At 42.2% G+C, this 17,732-nt stretch overlaps 1 protein-coding gene across 1 annotated transcript in view; it reads right to left on the minus strand.

Annotated features, from left to right (window-relative positions):
* Window positions 1–4,009: 4,009 nt before the first annotated feature.
* The window catches only part of LOC120019917 (receptor-type tyrosine-protein phosphatase mu), a gene marked incomplete at its 3' end in the record, with an annotated part of 50,101 nt that continues 36,378 nt past the window's right edge, over window positions 4,010–17,732 (minus strand). Inside the window, exons 10-12 of the mRNA XM_038963327.1 lie at window positions 13,914–14,049; window positions 12,539–12,573; window positions 4,010–4,019 (exon numbers count right to left, since the gene is read on the minus strand). Coding sequence (XP_038819255.1) covers window positions 4,010–4,019; window positions 12,539–12,573; window positions 13,914–14,049 — 181 coding nt within the window. The remainder of the gene's footprint in view (window positions 4,020–12,538; window positions 12,574–13,913; window positions 14,050–17,732) is intronic.

The following is a 17,732-nucleotide window of genomic DNA, read 5'->3' on the forward strand; positions in this document are numbered from 1 at the left end:
CTTTCTCTCCCTGACAGTTCATTTGACCTATGCTGTGGGCCTGTTTTACATTCAGCAATTAGCAAGAGCAAGCCTGCTCCCCCCCCCCCCCCCCCCCCCCCCATTAGGCCTAGTATTAAAGTATTATTTATGTGGTATAGCTTTAAACTGCAGTGAACAGTCTATGCCATTTGAATAACCGCTAAAAAAGCCTGGCGTTTTGCATATTAATTTCTGAAATAACTGGCATCTAGCCTGCCTGATTGGGAAACCATTCTTCTGCACATTAGCAGGCCAGGAATACGGTGTATTTTGTCATTATATACCAGCTAACAGAAACATGCTATTAAAGGGATTTATAGTGGCGCACACATGAATTACGATCATGCAGGAGAGCGGAGGGAGCTGTATCTATAGTTCCCCAGGTTGGCGTCTGTGTTTTAAAAGCGTTCAAACATGAGGTGGATAACAGTCTGTCTGCTGTCCACTGAGCCTGAGGTTTGTTGGATACAGTTACACAAACCACTGCTGTGTGTATTTGCATGCCCAGTTTGTGTGTATATGTGTGTATTTCCAGTAGGTGTGTGTGTGTGTGTGTGAGTGTGTTTGTGCATGTCTGGATATAGGCCCAGGCAACATCTGGTATGGATGCCCTCAGCAGCTGAAGCCAGGCCCATCCTCCACACCACACAGTTCCCTCTCTCTCTCGAACACACTTTCCTCTCATCTCCCACTCTCTCCAACGTCCTTGTGTGAAGAGGAATAATCTGATGAGCTGAGTGATGAAATATGAGTCTGCTCCCTCCCTCCCCACTCCATCTCTCCCTCCTCTCTCTCTTCCTCCCTCCTCTCTCTCTTCCTCCCTCCCTCCCTCTCTCCCTATTCCTCCCTTCCTTCTCTCCTCCTCCCTCACTCCGTCCTCTCTCTCTTCCTCCCTCCCTCCCTCTCTCCCTCTTCCTCCCTTCCTTCTCTCCTCCTCCCTCACTCCGTCCTCTCTCTCTTCCTCCCTCCCTCCGTCCTCTCTCTCTTCCTCCCTCTCTCCCTCCCTCCCTTCTCTCTTCCTCCCTCCCTCATCTCTTCCTCCCTCCCTGCCTCTTCCTCCCTCCCTGCCTCTTCCTCCCTCCCTCCCTCCCTCCCTCCCTCCCTTCTCTCTTCCTCCATCTCTTCCTCCCTCCCCTCCCTCTTTCTCCCACCTCCCTTCTCTCTTCCTCCCTCTCTCCCTCCCTTCTCTCTTTCTCCCCCTCCCTTCTGTCTTCCTCCCTCCCACCACTCTGTCCCCCCCTCCCCTCCATCCCTCTCCCACCATTTTTTCTCCCATCTACCCCCCCCCTCTCAGATCCCTTTGTCCATGTGTGAAATATGAAAACATCCCCAGAGTACTACCGTCTCAGAGCCCGCCTGCGGTGCTGACCAGCTGGAGAGGAGACCTGCTGCTGCAATGGCATAGTGATGGTGTACCAAGGACTCCTGTCCCTCGTCCAACAGACCTGCTGCTGCGGTGGCTTAGTGATGGTGTACCAAGGACTCCTGTCCCTCGTCCAACAGACCTGCTGCTGCAATGGCATAGTGATGGTGTACCAAGGACTCCTGTCCCTCGTCCAACAGACCTGCTGCTGCAATGGCTTAGTGATGGTGTACCAAGGACTCCTGTCCCTCGTCCAACAGACCTGCTGCTGCGGTGGCTTAGTGATGGTGTACCAAGGACTCCTGTCCCTCGTCCAACAGACCTGCTGCTGCGGTGGCTTAGTGATGGTGTACCAAGGACTCCTGTCCCTCGTTCAACAGACCTGCTGCTGCGGTGGCTTAGTGATGGTGTACCAAGGACTCCTGTCCCTCGTTCAACAGACCTGCTGCTGCGGTGGCTTAGTGATGGTGTACCAAGGACTCCTGTCCCTCGTCCAACAGACCTGCTCTGCGGGAAACGACTAGAGACAACAGGAGCAAACTAGCTAGGTTGTGGATGATGTAAAGTTGTGTTTCTCAACGTTTGTTCCAGCCCAGCACTAACACAACACACACCTGGGCTTGATGATTAGTTGATGTGTCTAGCGCAGGGCTGGAACAAAAGATGTACAACATGTCAAATCAAATCAAATGTTATTTGCCACATGCTTACACGCCCTTAACCAAAAATAAGTGTTAAGAAAGTATTTACTAAAATAAACGGAAGTAAAAAATAAATAAATGACATAAAATATGTAAATAAAGAAGAAAAAAACCAACAAAAAATATTAATTATTAAGGTGCAACAATAAAATAACAATAACGAGACTATATTCAGGTGTGTACCGGTACAGAGTCAATGTGGAGGCTATATACAGGGGGTACCGGTACAGAGTCAATGTGGAGGCTATATACAGGGGGTACTGGTACAGACTCAATGTGGAGGCTATATACAGGGGGTACCGGTACAGAGTCAATGTGGAGGCTATATACAGGGGGTACCGGTACAGAGTCAATGTGGAGGCTATATACAGGGGGTACCGGCCCAGAGTCAATGTGGAGGCTATATACAGGGGGTACCGGTACAGAGTCAATGTGGAGGCTATATACAGGGGGTACCGGTACAGAGTCAATGTGGAGGCTAAATACAGGGGGTACTGGTACGGAGTCAATGTGGAGGCTATATACAGGGGGTACTGGTACAGAGTCAATGTGGAGGCTATATACAGGGGGTACCGGTACAGAGTCAATGTGGAGGCTATATACAGGGGGTACTGGTACGGAGTCAATGTGCGGGGGAACAGGTTAGTCGAGGTCATATGTACATGTAGGGAAAGCTAAAGTGACTATGCATAGATAATAAAGCAGCATGGGTAAAAATGAGGGTGGGGAGGTGGGCAATGCAAATAGTCTGGGATTATTAACCATTTGATTAGCTGTACAGTTCATGTGTTCACTTCAGTCATTTGATTCATTTGATCATCAATATAATCAATAAAGCCTCAAAGCTATCTTCAAGTAGGTCCAAAAGGCTCCTTAACAGCTTCTGCCCCTAAGCCATAACACTGCTGAACAATTTATCAACCACCTGGACTGTTTACATTTACACTGTAGCTACTCGCTGTTTATTATTATCTATGCACTTTACCCCGATCCTACATGTACAAATTACCTCGACTAACCTGTACCCCCTGCACATTGACTCGGTACCGGTACCCCCCCCTGTATATAGCCTCCATATTGACTCTGTACCAGTACCCACTGTATATAGCCTCCACATTGACTCTGTACCGGTACCCCCTGTATATAGCCTCCACATTGACTCTGTATCTTAACACCCTGTATATAGCCTCCACATTGACTCTGTACCGGTACCCCCTGTATATAGTCTCCACATTGACTCTGTACCGGTACCCCCTGTATATAGTCTCCACATTGACTATGTACCAGTACCCCCTGTATATAGCCTCCACATTGACTCTGTACCAGTACACCCTGTATATAGCCTCCACATTGACTCTGTACCGGTACCCCCTGTATATAGCCTCCACATTGACTCTGTACCGTAACACCCTGTATATAGCCTCCACATTGACTCTGTACCGTAACACCCTGTATATAGCCTCCACATTGACTCTGTACCGTAACACCCTGTATATAGCCTCCACATTGACTCTGTATCGTAATACCCTGTATATAGCCTCATTATTTTATTGTGTTACTTCTGATTTATTTTAGTGTTTGCTTAACTCTATTTCTTGAACTGCATTGTTGGTTAAAATCAAATCAAATTTTATTTGTCACATACACATGGTTAGCAGATGTTAATGCGAGTGTAGTGAAATGCTTGTGCTTCTAGTTCCGACAATGCAGTAATAACCAACAAGTAATCTAACCTAACAATTCCACAACTACTACCTTATACACACAAGTGTAAAGGGATAAAGAATATGTACATAAAGATATATGAATGAGTGATGGTACAGAACGGCATAGGCAAGATGCAGTAGATGGTATAGAGTACACAGTGGCGTGCCGTGGGCCTGGGGCCTGGGCCTTCAGTGAGGTACTACACAGTCCCACCCGAATTAATCCACCTCATTATGATGCCATGGCTCTAGAAACTATACATTTAGACAGAAACGCAGTATAACCAGGCGTTGCGTCACCTTGAAATTGACAAATTGACATTTTTGGGTAAACAGTGTTTACCCAAAAACATGACACAATCAATGAGTCTTTTCAATATTTCCCTTCACCTTTTCATTGTGCAGCTCCGTTGCCCTGCGCGTTTGTTCTTTGAGCTGTTGATCCACTCCGGTGTCCCCAAAAGTTTTCAAAAGCACCATTGGTTGTTAGTGCCCAGCCGTACTTTGGTGTCTCGTTGCTGCCTTGGTTAGACAACTCAAGTTTGCAAAGCCAGTGTGGCTCCAAACACCAAATCGATCACTTGCAAATAATAGGCATTCCCAGCAGTACAGTTTGCAGTGCTTCTCGGAGCCAAGGAGCCTGTGAGCCATTGACAGCGCTCGTAGTTGAAACTTTGAAAGTGGCGAGCGAACGAAGCACTTTCCCGCCTGTGACAGGCTTTGTGGTGTCGGGCGACCTCTCCTTACAATGTCTAACTTTTCTTGAAAAGTTCGTCTTGAGAATGGCGTTATAATTATATCCTCGACCAAATCGATATCTTCTCCTCCTTCCGCCATTGTGGGTTGAAAAAACAGCTTAGTAGTACGCGAATTAATTCGTTTATCAAATTCAGTTTCCTAGATCTCCATAGGACCTGCCTCTCAATATTGGTAATCCAATCAAAAGACGTGCACGCACTACGCCTGCTAGCTGGCTCCTGTGTAACACTGGAGCCAGCCAGAAGGCGTACAATAGCCAACTCTAAAGCTGATTGGTTGACACTAAATTTTCATTTCCATTCACTATAAGCTACAAGCGCCCGCACTGTTGATTTTGAAGGCCTGAGGGCAGATTTTAGACCCCTGGCAACACATGATGGCTGAATATGATTGGATAAAAGATCTAACATAAAGACCAGCCCTCAAAATCTCAACCTGGGGCTGGAAGCAGTGCAACCAAGAGGAAAGCTATGAAATGAAGAGTATAACTCTTACTCTGGGGAATAATTTAATACATATTTGTGGGAAAATATATTTAAAAAAAATATATATTCTGATGATGTTTAGGCCAGCAGAGAAGGCCTTGCAGGCCCTGACGGCCCACCACTGAGAGTACAGTATATACATATGAGATGAGTAATGTAGGGTATGTAAACATTATATTAAGTGGCATTGTTTAAAGTAGCTAGTGATACATTTTTACATAAATTTCCATCAATTCCCATTATTAAAGTGGCTGGAGTTGAGTCAGTATGTTGGCAGCGTCCACTAAATGTTAGTGGTGGCTGTTTAACAGTCTGATGGCCTTGAGATAGAAGCTGTTTTTCAGTCTCTCGGTCCCTGCTTTGATGCACATGTACTGACCTCGCCTTCTGGATGATAACGGGGTGAACAGGCAGTGGCTCGGGTGGTTGTTGTCCTTGATGATCTTTATGGCCTTCCTGTGACATCGGGTGGTGTAGGTGTCCTGGAGGGCAGGTAGTTTGCCCCCGGTGATGCGTTGTGCAGACCTCACTACCCTCTGGAGAACCTTACGGTTGTGGGCGGAGCAGTTGCCGTACATGGCGGTGATACAGCCCGACAGGATGCTCTCGATTGTGCATCTGTAAAAGTTTGTGAGTGTTTTTGGTGACAAGCCGAATTTCTTCAGCCTCCTGGGGTTGAAGAGGCGCTGCTGCGCCTTCTTCACAACGCTGTCTGTGTGGGTGGACTATTTCAGTTTGTCCGTGATGTGTACACCGAGGAACTTAAAGCTTACTACCCTCTCCACTACTGTCCCGTTGATGTGGATAGGGGGGTGCTCCCTGAAGTCCACAATCATCTCCTTTGTTTTGTTGACGTTGAGTGTGAGGTTATTTTCCTGACACCACACTCCGAGGGCCCTCACCTCCTCCCTGCAGGCTGTTGGTAATCAAGCCTACCACTGTAGAGTAGTCCGCAAACTTGATGATTGAGTTGGAGGCGTGCATGGCCACGCAGTCTTGGGTGAACAGGGAGTACAGGAGAGGGCTGAGAACGCACCCTTGTGGGGCCCCAGTGTTGAGGATCAGCGGGGTGGAGATGTTGTTACCTACCCTCACCACCTGGGGGCGGCCCGTCAGGAAGTCCAGTACCCAGTTGCACAGGGCGGGGTCGAGACCCAGGGTCTGGAGCTTGATGACGAGTTTGGAGGGTACTATGGTGTTAAATGCTGAGCTGTAGTCGATGAACAGCATTCTCACATAGGTATTCCTCTTGTCCAGATGGGTTAGGGCAGTGTGCAGTGTGGTTGCGATTGCGTCGTCTGTGGACCTATTGGGTTGGTAAGCAAATTGGAGTGGGTCTAGGGTGTCAGGTAAGATGGAGGTGATATGGTCCTTGACTAGTCTCTCAAAGCACTTCATGATGACGGAAGTGAGTGCTACGGGGCGGTAGTCGTTTAGCTCAGTTACCTTAGCTTTCTTGGGAACAGGAACAATGGTGGCTCTCTTGAAGCGTGTGGGAACAACAGACTGGGATAAGGATTGATTGAATATGTCCGTAAACACACCAGCCAGCTGGTCTGCGCATGCTCTGAGGACGCGGCTGGGAATGCCGTCTGGGCCTGCAGCCTTGCGAGGGTTAACACGTTTAAATGTTTTACTCACCTCGGCTGCAGTGAAGGAGAGCCCGCAGGTTTTGGTAGGGGGCCGTATCAGTGGCACTGTATTGTCCTCAAAGCGAGCAAAAAAGTTATTTTGTCTGTCTGGGAGCAAGACATCCTGGTCTGCGACGGGGCTGGTTTTCTTTTTGTAATCCGTGATTGACTGTAGACCCTGCCACATACCTCTTGTGTCTGAGCTGTTGAATTGCGACTCTACTTTGTCTCTATACTGGCACTTAGCTTGTTTGATTGCCTTGCGGAGGGAATAGCTACACTGTTTGTATTCGGTCATGTTTCCGGTCACCTTGCCCTGGTTAAAAGCAATGGTTCACGCTTTCAGTTTCACACGAATGCTGCCATCAATCCACGGTTTCTGGTTTGAGAATGTTTTAATCGTTGCTGTGGGTATTAAGTCGCCGATGCACTTTCTAATGAACTCGCTCACCGAATCAGCGTATTCGTCAATGTTGTTGTTGGACGCAAGGGCTTGTAAGTAAGTATTAAGGGCTTGTAAGTAAGTATTAAGGGCTTGTAAGTAAGTATTAAGGGCTTGTAAGTAAGTATTAAGGGCTTGTAAGTAAGTATTAAGGGCTTGTAAGTAAGTATTAAGGGCTTGTAAGTAAGTATTAAGGGCTTGTAAGTAAGTATTAAGGGCTTGTAAGTAAGTATTTCACTGTGAGGTCTACTACACCTGTTGTATTCAGTATTTCACTGTGAGTTCTACTACACCTGTTGTATTCAGCATTTCACTGTGAGGTCTACTACACCTGTTGTATTCAGCATTACACTGTGAGGTCTACTACACCTGTTGTATTCAGCATTTCACTGTGAGGTCTACTACACCTGTTGTATTCAGCATTACACTGTGAGGTCTACTACACCTGTTGTATTCAGCATTACACTGTGAGGTCTACAACACCTGTTGTATTCAGCATTTCACTGTGAGGTCTACTACACCTGTTGTATTCAGCATTTCACTGTGAGGTCTACTACACCTGTTGTATTCAGCATTTCACTGTAAGGTCTACAACACCTGTTGTATTCAGCATTTCACTGTGAGGTCTACTACACCTGTTGTATTCAGTATTTCACTGTAAGGTCTACTACACCTGTTGTATTCAGCATTTCACTGTGAGGTCTACTACACCTGTTGTATTCAGCATTTCACTGTAAGGTCTACTACACCTGTTGTATTTAGCATTTTACTGTGAGGTCTACTACACCTGTTGTATTCAGCATTTCACTGTGAGGTCTACTACACCTGTTGTATTCAGTATTTCACTGTAAGGTCTACTACACCTGTTGTATTCAGCATTTTACTGTGAGGTCTACTACACCTGTTGTATTCAGCATTTCACTGTGAGGTCTACTACACCTGTTGTATTCAGCATTTCACTGTGAGGTCTACTACACCTGTTGTATTCAGCATTTCACTGTGAGGTCTACTACACCTGTTGTATTCAGCATTTCACTGTGAGGTCTACTACACCTGTTGTATTCAGCATTTCACTGTGAGGTCTACTACACCTGTTGTATTCAGCATTTCACTGTAAGGTCTACTACACCTGTTGTATTCAGCATTTCACTGTGAGGTCTACTACACCTGTTGTATTCAGCATTACACTGTGAGGTCTACAACACCTGTTGTATTCAGCATTTCACTGTGAGGTCTACTACACCTGTTGTATTCAGTATTTCACTGTAAGGTCTACTACACCTGTTGTATTCAGCATTTCACTGTGAGGTCTACTACACCTGTTGTATTCAGCATTTCACTGTAAGGTCTACTACACCTGTTGTATTTAGCATTTTACTGTGAGGTCTACTACACCTGTTGTATTCAGCATTTCACTGTGAGGTCTACTACACCTGTTGTATTCAGTATTTCACTGTAAGGTCTACTACACCTGTTGTATTCAGCATTTTACTGTGAGGTCTACTACACCTGTTGTATTCAGCATTTCACTGTGAAGTCTACTACACCTGTTGTATTCAGCATTTCACTGTAAGGTCTACTACACCTGTTGTATTCAGCATTTCACTGTGAGGTCTACTACACCTGTTGTATTCAGCATTTCACTGTAAGGTCTACTACACCTGTTGTATTCAGCATTTCACTGTGAGGTCTACTACACCTGTTGTATTCAGCATTTCACTGTAAGGTCTACTACACCTGTTGTATTCAGCATTTCACTGTAAGGTCTACTACACCTGTTGTATTCAGCATTTCACTGTAAGGTCTACTACACCTGTTGTATTCAGCATTTCACTGTGAGGTCTACTACACCTGTTGTATTCAGCATTTCACTGTGAGGTCTACTACACCTGTTGTATTCAGCATTTCACTGTGAGGTCGACTACACCTGTTGTATTCAGCATTTCACTGTAAGGTCTACTACACCTGTTGTATTCAGCATTTCACTGTGAGGTCTACTACACCTGTTGTATTCAGCATTTCATGGTAAGGTCTACTACACCTGTTGTATTCAGCATTTCATGGTAAGGTCTACTACACCTGTTGTATTCAGCATTTCATGGTAAGGTCTACTACCCCTGTTGTATTCAGTATTTCACGGTAAGGTCTACTACACCTGTTGTATTCAGCATTTCACTGTGAGGTCTACTACACCTGTTGTATTCAGTATTTCACTGTGAGTTCTACTACACCTGTTGTATTCAGCATTTCACTGTGAGGTCTACTACACCTGTTGTATTCAGCATTACACTGTGAGGTCTACTACACCTGTTGTATTCAGCATTTCACTGTGAGGTCTACTACACCTGTTGTATTCAGCATTTCACTGTAAGGTCTACTACACCTGTTGTATTCAGCATTTCACTGTGAGGTCTACTACACCTGTTGTATTCAGCATTACACTGTGAGGTCTACAACACCTGTTGTATTCAGCATTTCACTGTGAGGTCTACTACACCTGTTGTATTCAGCATTTCACTGTGAGGTCTACTACACCTGTTGTATTCAGCATTTCACTGTAAGGTCTACTACACCTGTTGTATTTAGCATTTTACTGTGAGGTCTACTACACCTGTTGTATTCAGCATTTCACTGTGAGGTCTACTACACCTGTTGTATTCAGTATTTCACTGTAAGGTCTACTACACCTGTTGTATTCAGCATTTCACTGTGAGGTCTACTACACCTGTTGTATTCAGCATTTCACTGTGAGGTCTACTACACCTGTTGTATTCAGCATTTCACTGTGAGGTCTACTACACCTGTTGTATTCAACATTTCACTGTAAGGTCTACTACACCTGTTGTATTCAACATTTCACTGTGAGGTCTACTACACCTGTTGTATTCAGCATTTCACTGTGAGGTCTACTACACCTGTTGTATTCAGTATTTCACTGTAAGGTCTACTACACCTGTTGTATTCAGCATTTCACTGTGAGGTCTACTACACCTGTTGTATTCAGCATTTCACTGTAAGGTCTACTACACCTGTTGTATTCAGCATTTCACTGTGAGGTCTACTACACCTGTTGTATTCAGCATTTCACTGTAAGGTCTACTACACCTGTTGTATTCAGCATTTCACTGTGAGGTCTACTACACCTGTTGTATTCAGCATTTCACTGTAAGGTCTACTACACCTGTTGTATTCAGCATTTCACTGTAAGGTCTACTACACCTGTTGTATTCAGCATTTCACTGTAAGGTCTACTACACCTGTTGTATTCAGCATTTCACTGTGAGGTCTACTACACCTGTTGTATTCAGCATTTCACTGTGAGGTCTACTACACCTGTTGTATTCAGCATTTCACTGTGAGGTCGACTACACCTGTTGTATTCAGCATTTCACTGTAAGGTCTACTACACCTGTTGTATTCAGCATTTCACTGTGAGGTCTACTACACCTGTTGTATTCAGCATTTCATGGTAAGGTCTACTACACCTGTTGTATTCAGCATTTCATGGTAAGGTCTACTACACCTGTTGTATTCAGCATTTCATGGTAAGGTCTACTACCCCTGTTGTATTCAGTATTTCACGGTAAGGTCTTCTACACCTGTTGTATTCAGCATTTCATGGTAAGGTCTACACCTGTTTTATTCAGCATTTCATGGTAAGGTCTACTACACCTGTTGTATTCAGTGCTTGTGACAAATACAATTGGATTTAATATGAAGTACTCCTGTTTCTAGACTGCTGTTCTGACTCTCCCCACTAGATGTCCCTACAACATCACGTCTTACAGTAACATATTTAACTGTACGGTAGGACACTGGCAACAGATCATATCATTTATTTACATTTCATATCCTCGCATTAAGCTGAAGAAAAACAACACCACCACCAATCATTTTTATACTGTAGCTACATTTATGTTCTAGTGTAATTTATCTGTCATAAAATATGACCAAAAAAAACCACATGCTCACAACAACACAATCAATCGAATCAAATCAACAAACCCGTAAAAGACGAGTCACTTAAACTGTCATTCGCCATTATTACATACAGACGGGCAAATAAATAATGTACAGAGATATTTACAATATGACACAACTAGAAACACAATGGAAATGCAGGAGAAGTTGTGGATTCCCTCGCAACAGGAAGGATAGAACGGTAAAATCATGGCCCGCCGGGCCCACCCGTTACAGACCCATTGACTTGAACGGCGACCTCCGTTCTAGTGATTCTATTTCTACGATTGTGCCGACTCCTTCCCCTTTTTCTGACGGCGTAATCAATAACCGTTAACAACAACAATCCGTCTTCAATTCCTGTTTTTTGCAGAACGTACAATACGGTAACATTTAGGCATTTGAACTTCTAGTAAAACGTGATTTGGACGGAGAGATATATATATATATAAAATGAACACATTACATACAGTATAGACTACATTCCACAAGACATGGGAAAGTATTGATGCATGTTTTGTTGTTGTTGTTGTCATCCGATGAGGATATAAAGGCATAGAAAAACCACAGGAACACAAGCGAGCGAGCGAGAGCGAGAGAGCGAGAGAGAGAGAGAGAGAGAGAGAGAGAGAGAGAGAGAGAGAGAGAGAGAGAGAGGCACCCTGTCCCCAAAAATTGACCCCTAGACACTTCTCTGCTAACCCCTAGTCACAGTGTTGATCTGAGAGTATTGAGCAGGTTTAAGCTGCACAGCAAAAGGTGGAACTTTTACCATGTTACTTACACCTCCTCTCAAATCTACACGTGTCCAGAGATAGAATCACAATCTCCTTTTATTAGATAGGGATATTTACAGTAGAAATGGTCTAGGGGTGTCGGGGTCAGAGGTTGGGTTTGGAACAGGCCGAGGGTTCCAGATAAGAGGTGATTCACTGCAGTGTAAAATATTGTGCTTCTGTATCAGTCCCGATGGCAGAAAGCAGAAAGACTTAGAGACCGATATTTTTGGAAATATTTATAAACTGTCTCCTTCCTGATAGCAGATAGACAGATACTGATGGAAATATACAGAGACTGTACACCTCATTTCTGTTACTTCCTCAATCGGCTGATCAAACTAACACACAGAGAGAGCGAGAGAGAGAGAGAGAGAGAGAGAGAGAGAGAGAGAGAGAGAGAGAGAGAGAGAGACAGAGAGAGGGAGACAGAGAGAGAGAGAGAGAGACAGAGAGAGAGAGAGACAGAGAGAGAGAGAGAGAGAGAGAGACAGAGAGACAGAGAGACAGAGAGAGAGAGAGACAGAGAGACAGAGAGAGAGCTCTGCATGTCTGTGTGCTTGCTGTGTTGCCTCGCTCCAGTTGTTTGACCATGATAACACCAGTCGGTCTGTGCTGCAGTCTTTTGTAAAGTCCCAAACCCCTTCAGTCCAGTCTAGATCTGCATCCAGCCTGCTGTTCACAGTTCTAGAACTCCAGAGCCACTTCATAGCAGAACTTGTACTGGTCCTGTAGAACAGAAACAAACAAGGGGCTGGTATTCTTCACCGCTGATCTGATCTAGGCCACATAAACACTGATCTGATCTAGGCTACATAAACACTGATCTGATCTAAGCTACATAAACACTGATCTGATCTAGGCTACATAAACACTGATCTGATCTAGGCTACATAAACACTGATCTGATCTAGGCCACATAAACACTGATCTGATCTAGGCTACATAAACACTGATCTGATCTAGGCTACATAAACACTGATCTGATCTAGGCTACATAAACACTGATCTGATCTAGGCTACATAAACACTGATCTGATCTAGGCTACATAAACACTGATCTGATCTAGGCTACATAAACACTGATCTGATCTAGGCTACATAAACACTGATCTGATCTGGGCCACATAAACACTGATCTGATCTAGGCTACATAAACACTGATCTGATCTAGGCTACATAAACATTGACACACTACATTGAACATTGAATATTGTGCTGTCTTGTCATGACTTGACACTGACCCTATGAGTTGGCAAGACAGCACAATCTGGGACCAGGCTAGGAGAGAGGACTTAGTACCATACCAGTAGGTCATCTGTAGTGTTATGTTACAGGGTTTCCTACCAGCAGGCCATCTGTAGTGTTATGTTACAGTGTTTCCTACCAGCAGGTCATCTGTAGTGTAATGTTACAGGGTTTCCTACCAGTAGGTCATCTGTAGTGTTATGTTACAGTGTTTCCTACCAGCAGGTCATCTGTAGTGTAATGTTACAGTGTTTCCTACCAGTAGGTCATCTGTAGTGTTATGTTACAGTGTTTCCTACCAGCAGGTCATCTGTAGTGTTATGTTACAGTGTTTCCTACCAGTAGGTCATCTGTAGTGTTATGTTACAGTGTTTCCTACCAGTAGGTCATCTGTAGTGTTAATGTTACAGTGTTTCCTACCAGCAGGTCATCTGTAGTGTTATGTTACAGTGTTTCCTACCAGCAGCTCATCTGTAGTGTTATGTTACAGGGTTTCCTACCAGCAGGTCATCTGTAGTGTTATGTTACAGTGTTTCCTACCAGCAGGTCATCTGTAGTGTTATGTTACAGTGTTTCCTACCAGCAGGTCATCTGTAGTGTTAATGTTACAGTGTTTCCTACCAGCAGCTCATCTGTAGTGTTATGTTACAGGGTTTCCTACCAGCAGGTCATCTGTAGTGTTATGTTACAGGGTTTCCTACCAGCAGGCCATCTGTAGTGTTATGTTACAGGGTTTCCTACCAGCAGGCCATCTGTAGTGTTATGTTACAGGGTTTCCTACCAGTAGGTCATCTGTAGTGTAATGTTACAGGGTTTCCTACCAGTAGGTCGACCATGTTGGGTTTGTTGTTCCTCAGTGTTTTGACGGCGTGGAAAACGTCTACCGAACGTTGATGCTGTAACATCTCACACACGATGCTGATGGCACAGAACGTCCCACTGCGACCTCCTCCGTTACTGCAGGGAGAGAGGGAGATGGTAGAGAGAGAGAGGGGGGGGGTAGAGAGAGAGAGAGAGAGAGAGGGGGGGTAGAGAAAAAGGGGGAGGGGTAGAGAGAGAGAGAGAGAGAGAGAGAGGAGAGGGGGGGGGGGGGGTTATAGAGAGAGAGAGGAGGGGGGGTAGAGAGAGAGAGAGAGAGAGAGACAGAGAGAGAGACAGAGAGACAGAGAGAGGAGGGGGAGGGGTGTATTCAGTAAGGAGAAACAGATAGATATCTAGTGAATAGAGTTAACACAATTCCCTTCTGGAGAGACACAAGGCAAAGGGTTATGGTGGAAATAGGGAGAGAAGTCTACATTTGTTTGAGCTTCAAGCAACTAGTCGACTCTAGTGAACAGTTCTAAAGTACCACTCTGTCTGGTGTAGTGCGCAGTGAGCACGGTTGACCAGCAGATGGGGATGTTTCCCCTCTCATGATTTCTAAAGTTTTAATGATTTATTTATTTTAATTTTCTATATCTTTATTATTATTTATTTTTTTACTTCAGTTTCTTTTAGTAAATACTATCTTAACACTTATTTTCTTAAAACTGCAAGGGCTTGTCAGTAAGCATTTCACTGTAAGGTCTATTACACCTGTTGTATTCAACGCATGTGACAAATAACATTTGATTTGGTTGAAACTAATACTACTCATACTACTCTAACTAATAATACTCTAACTACTCTAACTAATACTACTCTAACTAATACTACTCTAACTCATACTACTCTAGCTAATAATACTCTAACTACTCTAACTAATACTACTCTAACTAATACTACTCTAACTAATACTACTCTAACTCATACTACTCTAACTAATACTACTCTAACTAATACTACTCTAACTCATACTACTCTAACTAATAATACTCTAACTACTCTAACTAATACTACTCTAACTCATACTACTCTAGCTAATAATACTCTAACTACTCTAACTAATACTACTCTAACTAATACTACTCTAACTAATACTACTCTAACTAATAATACTCTAACTACTCTAACTAATACTACTCTAACTAATACTACTCTAACTCATACTACTCTAACTCATACTACTCTAGCTAAAACTACTCTAGCTAATACTACTCTAACTCATACAACTCTAACTACTCTAACTAATACTACTCTAACTAATACTACTCTAACTCATACTACTCTAACCCATACTACTCTAGCTAATACTACTCTAGCTAAAACTACTCTAACTAATACTACTCTAACTACTCTAACTAATACTACTCTAACTAATACTACTCTAACTCATACTACTCTAACTCATACTACTCTAACTCATTCTACTCTAGCTAATACTACTCTAACTAATACTACTCTAACTAGTCTAACTAATACTACTCTAACTAATACTACTCTAACTAATACTACTCTAACTCATACTACTCTAGCTAATACTACTCTAGCTAATACTACTCTAGCTAATACTACTCTAACTAATACTACTCTAACTAGTCTAACTAATACTACTCTAACTAATACTACTCTAACTAATACTACTCTAACTAATAATACTCTAACTCAAACTACTCTAACTCATACTACTCTAACTAATACTACTCTAACTCATACAACTCTAACTACTCTAACTAATACTACTCTAACTAATACTACTCTAACTAATACTACTCTAACTCATACTACTCTAACTCATACTACTCTAACTAATACTACTCTAACTAGTCTAACTAATACTACTCTAGCTAATACTACTCTAACTCATACAACTCTAACTACTCTAACTAATACTACTCTAACTAATACTACTCTAACTAATACTACTCTAACTCATACTACTCTAACTCATACTACTCTAACTAATACTACTCTAACTAATACTACTCTAACTAGTCTAACTAATACTACTCTAGCTAATACTACTCTAACTCATACAACTCTAACTACTCTAACTAATACTACTCTAACTAATACTACTCTAACTAATACTACTCTAACTCATACTACTCTAACTCATACTACTCTAACCCATACTACTCTAGCTAATACTACTCTAGCTAATACTACTCTAACTAATACTACTCTAACTACTCTAACTAATACTACTCTAACTCATACTACTCTAGCTAATACTACTCTAGCTAATACTACTCTAACTAATACTACTCTAACTAGTCTAACTAATACTACTCGAACTAATACTACTCTAACTAATACTACTCTAACTCATACTACTCTAACTCATACTAGTCTAGCTAATACTACTCTAACTAATACTACTCTAACTAGTCTAACTAATACTACTCTAACTAATACTACTCTAACTCATACTACTCTAACTCATACTACTCTAACTCATACTACTCTAACTCATACTACTCTAACACTACTCTAACTCATACTACTCTAACTCATACTACTCTAACTCATACTACTCTAACACTACTCTAACTCATACTACTCTAACTCATACTACTCTAACTAATACTACTCTAACTCATACTACTCTAACTACTCTAACTACTCTAACTCATACTACTCTAACTACTCTAACTAATACTACTCTAACTACTCTAACTCATACTACTCTATCTAATACTACTCTAACTACTCTAACTCATACTACTCTAACTACTCTAACTAATACTACTCTAACTCATACTACTCTAACTACTCTAACTAGTTAGTTAGAGATGAGTTAGAGTAGTATGAGTTAGAGTAGTATTAGTTAGAGTAGTATGAGTTCGAGTAGTTCGAGTAGTATTAGTTTGAGTAGTTTTGGTAGTATTAGTTAGAGAAGTATGAGTTAGAGTAGTATGAGTTAGAGTAGTATTAGTTAGAGTAGTTCGAGTAGTATTAGTTTGAGTAGTTTGGGTAGTATGAGTTAGAGTAGTATGAGTTAGAGTAGTATTAGTTAGAGTAGTATTAGATAGAGTAGTATTCGTTAGAGTAGTATTCGTTAGAGTAGTATTCGTTAGAGTAGTATGAGTTAGAGTAGTTATAGTAGTATTAGGTAGATTAGTTTGAGCAGTATTAGTTAGAGTATTATTAGTTAGAGTAGTATGAGTTAGAGTAGTTAGAGTAGTATTAGTTAGATTAGTATGAGTTAGAGTAGTATGAGTTAGAGTAGTATGAGTTAGAGAGGTTAGAGTAGTATTTGTTAGAGTAGTATGAGTTAGAGTAGTTAGAGTAGTATTTGTTAGAGTAGTATGAGTTAGAGTAGTATTAGTTAGAGTAGTATTAGTTAGAGTAGTATGAGTTAGAGTAGTATGAGTTAGAGTAGTATGAGTTAGAGTAGTATTAGTTAGAGTAGTTAGAGTAGTATGCGTTAGAGTAGTTATAGTCGTATTAGTTAGAGTAGTTTGAGTAGTATTAGTTAGAGTAGTATGAGTTAGAGTAGTATTAGTTAGAGTAGTATGAGTTAGATTAGTATGAGTAGTATTAGTTAGAGTAGTATCAGTTAGAGTAGTATGAGTTAGAGTAGTAATAGTAGTATGAGTTAGAGTAGTATGCGTTAGAGTAGTATTAGGTAGAGTAGTATTAGTTAGAGTAGTATGAGTTAGAGTAGTATTAGTTAGAGTAGTATGCGTTAGAGTAGTTCGAGTAGTATTAGTTAGAGTAGTATTAGTTAGAGTAGTATTAGTTAGAGTAGTATGAGTTAGAGTAGTATTAGGTAGAGT

Source organism: Salvelinus namaycush, chromosome 25 (genome assembly GCF_016432855.1).
Source record: "Salvelinus namaycush isolate Seneca chromosome 25, SaNama_1.0, whole genome shotgun sequence".
NCBI classification, from domain to species: Eukaryota; Metazoa; Chordata; class Actinopteri; order Salmoniformes; family Salmonidae; genus Salvelinus; species Salvelinus namaycush.